We start from the raw sequence: 7,516 nt of genomic DNA, 5'->3' as shown, positions 1-7,516 counted from the left end.
AAGGGGGGGAAAGGGGAAAGGGGGGGAAAGGGGAAAGGGAAGGGGAAGACAAGAGAAACAAATGTGGCAGACTGGGGTAGGGAACAAGGCCCAGTGAGCCAATACCACTTCAAAATACAGAGGATCCTAAATGAAGCTGAAAACTGGAATTTACATATCAAAATAATCTAGCATGCAGCTGTTCCAATTTATCCCACTTAGGACATCTTAAAATTGAGGGATTCTAAAGGAGAATGGTAACCATTTCCTTTACTATTAAGACATCTGGTTAGGCAAAAGCGAAGAGTCAAACACAGGTTGCCACTTGGACTGTGTATGAATCCCCTATCATACGGCTCTGGGAGAGAACTAGGAGGATTTCTAGATAAGAAACAACTCATCAGAGTGCCAGTATCCCCACAGTACTATGGCTTGGTCCCCAGACTAGTAGTAAGGGGACAGTGAAGACCTTTCTTTAACCAGTGTGGGTGTGGCATCATGGGACACCACAGGGTCAGTGGCAGAGTGCCTGCCTACAGAACTCAAGAAATTTTTCCTGAGATCCTGGTTAGTTCTTGTCAGGGAGTTTGTTGTAAGAGTCTGAGCTCAGTCCCACTCTATCTCTGGCTTCCAGATTCCTCTTTAACCATATGATCACTGGTTCCCACCTCTGCAATGTGCCATGAGGTGCCAAAGATAAGATGAGGAGCCCAAATCAGCCTGCACCATGATGTTCAGCTTCCGACACTGTGAACTAAATAAATCTCTTTTCTTCATAGCCTGTCTCAGGTATTTCATTATAGCAATGAAAATGGACTAGTAGAGGCAATAAAGTTCAGAGAGTATACTTTTGTCGTATAGAAATTGTACCTCAAGGGGCTGGGGAGATGGCCATGCAAACATGAGAACCTGAGTTCAGATCGCCATCACCCATGTAAAAAGCCTGGTATCATACACCTGTAACCCCAGTGCTATGGAGGCAGAGATAGAAGGATCCCTGGAGTTAGATGGCAGCCAGTCTTGCCAAATCAGTAAGCCCTGGGTGCAGTAAGAAACCCTGTCTCAAAAATCAGAGAGCAAGAAAGACACTCAGCATTGACCTGTGGCTTTCACATGCACATGCAAACACACACACAAACACGTGCGCACGTACACACACAGAAATTACACCTCAATAAAAAGGAAACCTAAGCCGGGTGTGGTGGTGCACACCATTAGTCGCAGCACTTGGGAGGCAGAAGCAGGTGGATCGCTGTGAGTTCAAGGCCAGCCTGGTCTACATAGTGAGTTCAGGTAAACTGAGACTACAGGAAGACCCTGTCTCAAATTTTTTTAAAATATCTTATTTATTATTTTTATTTTATGTGTACAACTGTTATGCCTGCATGTACGTAAGTGCACCCATGTCGTGCAATGCCCACAGAGGACAGAAGAGGCTGTTGGATCTCCCCTGGAACTAGAGTTACGGACAGTTGTTAGCTGCCATCTGGGTGCTGGGATTCGAACTCTGGTCTTCTTCAAGAATGACCAGTGTTCTTAACCACTGAGCCATCTCTCCAGCCCCAAAGTTGTTTTTTATATTCAAATAAAATATCCTTTGAGTACCTACTGTATACAAGACCCAGTCATCGGTACAGTGGGAGGAGTTAAGTATCCTTGCCCTCCAGGATCTGACAATCCATTGGCTGAGGTAAGACAAAGGCCAACTACAGCACAAGGTTCACAAACACCTAGGTAGCTCACCCTGATCCCATAACCAGACCCTCAGACAGGCATCAAGCCTGGAATGGCTCCTTAAGGTACTATCCATGTCCTCCTCCAATCACTACCCTCCACTGTCATCAGCTACGTGGACACCTTAGGGCCTCAGACCTCCCTCTGCTCACCTCTCTTCAATACTCCTAGCCCAAAGAAAGGCGCCTTTAGAATCTTACCTAATTCTAGAGCCAGAGGCGATTCCAAGTTTGCATTTTTCTGATCAAGTACTCCAATGACAATTACCCCCAAGACAGCACTTAAGACTTGCTCCTCCACACTAACAAAACAGGCAGGGAAAGGAGACCTTTGTGTAGGCCAAAACCACTGTTCCTTCCACAGGAGCCCTCTCTATACTGAGAAACAGCTTTCCATCCCTTTTCTAACTGACCATCTCTCATTCCCTTGCCTTACTCCCCATGGCAGGGCATTCCACACTGTACCTGGAATCAAAGTTAACACCCACCACAGCCCATGGCGGTTAGGGCTTTGTCCAGCTGCCTCTACGCACTGTGGTAGCCCCAGGGGAGTCAACCAGCAATAGACCCTCAATACACATTTGTTGGATGGATAGGGGGAGGAATGAAAAAGGGTCACTTGCACCAGTCTCTGTATCAACATTGACAGCCTTCTTCTGAAAGTTCTTCACACTTATTGAACTCCTTGGACAAGTACCTCTGCAGACTACTTACGGGGGAGTCGCCTAAAGTCCCTAGTACACACACAGGGCAAGCTCAGAAAGACCCCAAGGATAGAATTCTACCAGGAAAGGAGAAGCTCTTGTGGCGCACACCTTTAATCCCAGCACTGGGGAGACAGAGGCCAGCCTGGTCTCCATAGCGAATCCAGGCCAGCTGGGGCTACAGGGAGACCCTGTCAAAAAAAAAAAAAAAAAAAAAAGGAGAGAATTCACATTTCAGGGCTAAAGAGATGGTTCAGCAGTTTAGAGCACTGCCTGCTCTTGCATAGGACCGGGGTTCAGTTCCTAGCACGCACGTGGCAGCTAACAACTGTAACTCTTCCAGGGGAATCCAACGCCTTCTTCTGACCTCCAAGGGCACTGCATGACTTACACACATGTAGGCCATACACTCATACACACAAAATAAAAATGAAAGAAAAAGGGCTGGAAAGATGGCTCAGCGGTTAAGAACACATTCCAAGTTTGCATTTTTCTGATCAAGTACTCCAATGACAATTACCCCCAACCACATGGCAGCTAACAACTGTCCGTAACTCCAGGCCTAGGGGATCCGACAGCCTCTCTCACCTCCACGGGCATTGCATGACACAGGTGCACTTACCTACCTGCAGGCAATACACACATACACATAAAATAAAAGTAATAAACTTAAAAAAAAGAAAGAAAAAAAGAATTCACTCTGTCCCAACACTCCAGAGGCAGACTGTGCGCTTGAGGCCAGCCTCGTCTACACATCAAGTTCCAGGCCAGTCAAGGAGACATACAAAATATAAAAAATCACATTTCCACGGTAACAAGACTGCAAGGTAGAATCAAGAACTACGAGATGAGCCTCTCTCAGCAAGGGATCAAGGACGCGTGGACTGCATGCCAGGGCCACGGCAGTTGGGGGTGGGCGTGGGTTGGGGGTGGAGATGAGGGAGAGGTGAGGGTGCGGAGGGGAGGAGGGGAGAGGGGGATGAGGGAGAGTGGGGGGAGGAGGGAAGGGAGGAAGGAGGTGGGGGAAGGGAGTGCGGAGGGAGAAAGGAGTGTGTGTGGGGGGATGAAGCTGCTGCAGCATTGCACCGCCCCGTGCCTTCGCCGACGCCGGTGGAAACCGAACCGGTCCTCGGTGCCGACCTCTGGGGCGCCGGAGACCGCCGAGTCCACTCCCCGCTGGGGTTTCCGGGACACGGGGTGTCAGGGCGACCGTCACATGCTGCGGGGACTGGGTCGCCGGAGCGGGGCGTGGGGAGCCGCAGGAACCCACCCAGAGCCAGGCTGCCCCGCCGGGCTCCCCACCGCCCAGCGCCCAGCACGTTACCTGCGGGCCCCGGACCAGCCCTCCCGTCAGGGCTACCGCCCTCCGCCATGCGGGCCCAGTCCTCAGCCCCGGCCCCGACCCCGCGGCCCGTCCCCCTTCCTGGGAGACCCCGTCCGTCAGAGCTCGACCCTGTCACTGCGCGACTACTGCGGCGCTTCCGGCAAGTGGGCGCGTCAGGGGCTCGGCTTCCGGCGAGTGCGCATCCTCAGGCGCTTCCGCTTCCGCACTAGGCGCCAGGGTCTCCACTTCCGGCGTGGCACAGAACCTGAGGACTGAGCAGAGGCCAGGTGGCGAAGCCTTCCTAACTCGCGCAGGACTCTGAGAAAACGCGTCTCCCGGGGGCGGAGCCTGACTTGCATACGGGGGACGCTGATTGGTCGGACCTGTCCTCGCCCACGGAAGGGGAGGGGGGGTGCGGATGCCTGGGGACGCTGATTGGTCGGATCTGTCCTCGCCCAAGGAAGGCCAGGGCGGGGCGGGGCGGAACGGAACGTGCCGGGGCTTCCTCGGTCACGGGGTTTCCCGGCGACCTGGACCCAGGCCAGGGCGGGGCGGGGCGGAACGGAACGTGCCGGGGCTTCCTCGGTCACTGGGTTTCCCGGCTGCTGCAGCGGGCTGTAGACGGTGCCTTGAACTCCGCGTACTCGAAAGTGGAGTTAGACGAAGCCGGCAGTGTAAGCGTGTTGAATGAATGGTTGTCCACACCGCTGTCAGAACGTTCTCGAGCAGGAACCCCCTCGGCCCGGTCCATGATGCGCTCTCGAGTTGAGGCAGGGTTCGAGCACCGGGAAGACAAAGGAGGCAGCACTTGAGGGAGCCGGAAGACACTCCTTGGGCTTTCCGGTGGAGGATGATGAGACCGGAAGCCGCAGGACAGTCACCTACTAGGCGGCTGTGACCTGTTGGCATCTTTGTGTTGTCACGGCAGGCCAGACTGGAGGGAGGGAGGGAACCTCCAAGTGGGAGCTGGGGACCCAGAGATGCCCCCGTACTCAGATGCACAGGTCACTTGGGCTGGGCGGAGCTACCTGGAACCGAGTCACAGGCCGTGTGGAGTGTTGCGTGGGTCACTTCCGGCAGGGGTGTTCGGGCGTGATAACCGCTGTCAGCACCACTGGCGTGAGGAACAGGCGACACCGATGACGCTACACGGCAAGGAGCCGGGGGTCGCACGGCCTCCCGGCTCTACTCCACAGCTGCACATCCCCAGCTCCCTCTCTCTTTTTTCATGTATATGAGTGTATTACCTGTATGTGTGTTCGTGCACCTGTGTCGTGCAGTACCCACGGAGGTCAGAAGGGAGCCTCCGATCTCCTGGAACTGGAGTTATAGAAGGTTGGTATCTTCTGTGTGTGTGTTGGGAATCCAACCCAGGTCCTTTGCCAGAGCCAGTGCTTTTGACCCCTGAGACACCTCTCCAGCCTCTCCTCCCCAGCTCTTGAGAGCCTCACAGCACTAAAGCCTAAAACTACCCACATGTGCATGATGAACACACAGCACAATGTGATGTAGGCCATCCATGTAGTGTTGAGCCTTAGAAAAGATTCTGGGGGTTGGAGAGATGGCTTGCCAGTGCTTGTGGCCAGGCTTGCAGAGAACCCAGGTTCAATTCCCAACATCCACATGGTGGCTAACAACCATCTGTAAGTCCAGTTCCAGGGGATCTGAGGCCCCTTCACACCTCCACAGGCATTGTAGGACACAGGTGCACTTATGCAAGCAATACACTCATACACATCAAATTAAAAATAATAAATAAAAAAGGAGATCCTGACCCAGGCTACAGCATGACCACCCTTGAGGACACTGTGTTCAGGGATTTAAGCCAGCCATAGATGACATGATTCCACTCATGGAGTGACTAAAGGAGCCAAGTTCATAGAGAGAGTGGAATAGTGGGTGCAAGGTTGTTGCCAGAGGAGAAGGGAGAAGTTACCTGCTATCCCCACACTTCCTCAGCACCTGGGAGCATTCTCAGTCCTGGGAGCAGTACAGTGGAAGGTCACGTTCTCATTGGCCCACCCTCTTCCATTACCCCAAGGTCAGGGCACCTGGTCCGTGCTGTACCCAGGACCTCAGAACTGCAGCTAGCTGAGTCAGCCCTCTTCCCAAAGACCATCTGTCCTATTCGTGTGATAAACACCAAGACCAGAGCCAACTTGGGGAGGAAAGGATTTATTTGGCTTACACATGCCAAGTACAGTTCATCCTTAACAGAAACCAGGGCAGGAGCTGAAGCACAGACCACAGAGGAACAGTGCTTACTGGCTTGCTCCCCTTTGCTTTTTTATACAATCCAGGACCACCTGCCCAGGGGTGGCAACACCCACATTGGGCCCTCCCACATCACTGAACAGTCAAGAGAATGCCTCACAGACATACCCAAGACCAATCCAATAGAGGAAATTCATCATTTGAGGTTGCTTCTTCCCAGGTGTGAAGCTGACAGCAGAGGCTATCCAGCACACCATCCGAAGTTGTAATCTATCTCTCTTCTCCAAGATCCCACTTCCTCCAGGTCCTCTGAGCCCAAAAGACCTGCTCACAAAAGCGCACCCAGTGAATGCTGGAATTAACCCAGGGCCTGGCATCTGCAATAACATGAATTTGCCATTGCTGCCCCCACCTGACAGACACAGGGGTAGAGTCAACTTGCCCTTCTAAGCTCCATCATAAAATCACCGGATGCCTCATTGCCTGCAACTGCCTGCTTCTTTAAGTGCCCCCAAAGAAAGCATACGGTTCCCCAGATGGGCCCTCTCTGGAACCTAGCCCAGTTAGGGGGTTTATGTGGCAGTCTGAGGCCTACGACATTCCAGTCCTTGATCGGCACCTGTTAGGTTTGGGTTCTCAGGTCTACTCAGATGTAGGAGGGATTTAGCCACAGTGACAAATGTCCAACAATGGGCTCTCTGTTTCTGGCCCAGCAAGGGGCCAGGATACCTCATGCTTGGCAGCTCCTCATCCCACGTGAGCCTTTCCCCGCTGTAGGTAGCCAGAGACCACTCCAGAAACTCAGCCGGGAAATGGGCCCGCAAGCATGAGCCCCACAGCCACACACAGGGCAGAATGCTAACCTCCTGTAGGTGTACTGGCCCCTGATAGCACATACCCTGCAGCGAACCCTGGGACCCAAGCCTAGGCAGTATTGGATATTATAAAAGAGGGTAAGGCAGCAGTCAGGTCACAGGAAGAGGACACAGTTCCCTTTGAATGAGGTTTACTATAAGGGCCTCAAGGCCATGATCAGGCCTAGAGAGGAAGAGCTTTAGACAGAAATAACAGGTGGAGCTAGCTAAGCATGGTGGGGCCTTAAAGGCAAGACGAGGCTTCCTTTTAAAGCCTGGAGAGGAGTTTCATGAACAGTGGAAATGAGAGAGAGAGAGAGCTGTCATGAGGGGCAGGTGGGGGGAGCCAGAAGAACCCCTTCAGAGAACAGCTTTAAAGCCTGGAGAGGAGTTTCATGAACAGTGGAAATGAGAGAGAGAGAGAGAGAGCTGTCATGAGGGGCAGGTGGGGGGAGCCAGAAGAATCCCTTCAGAGAACAGCTGTCACCCCCAGAACAAACCCCTGAGCAGGTTCCCCAAGTACCCAGAACAAAGGAAAAGGGACACGACAGCCTTTTAGGGGTGGTGGGAAGTTTCACACCACGTGTTTTAGTTCAGCAGAGCATACATGACGGCATGGAGGTGCCAGGTACCATAAATTGGCAGCTGTCACGCCACAACACAGACTGCTTCTTAACTCTTGGTTCCAGAGAGCTGAAGGGAGGTGAG

At 52.9% G+C, this 7,516-nt stretch overlaps 1 protein-coding gene across 2 annotated transcripts in view; it reads right to left on the bottom strand.

Moving 5' to 3' along the window:
- Positions 1-4,076, bottom strand: part of Asb1 (ankyrin repeat and SOCS box containing 1) — an 18,862-nt gene extending 14,786 nt beyond the window's left edge. The window contains exon 1 of one of the 2 annotated variants that reach the window (XM_029561627.1): positions 3,741-4,076. In XM_029561627.1, coding sequence (XP_029417487.1) covers positions 3,741-3,789 — 49 coding nt within the window. In that variant the 5' untranslated portion in view covers positions 3,790-4,076. The remainder of the gene's footprint in view (positions 1-3,740) is intronic. The other variant, XM_008829123.3, reaches the window with a different exon arrangement.
- Positions 4,077-7,516: the final 3,440 nt, after the last annotated feature.

The sequence above is a fragment of the Nannospalax galili genome, unplaced genomic scaffold (genome assembly GCF_000622305.1).
Source record: "Nannospalax galili isolate Female #2095 unplaced genomic scaffold, S.galili_v1.0 scaffold453, whole genome shotgun sequence".
Taxonomy (NCBI): Eukaryota; Metazoa; Chordata; class Mammalia; order Rodentia; family Spalacidae; genus Nannospalax; species Nannospalax galili.
This window is presented reverse-complemented; position numbering and strand designations above follow the sequence as displayed.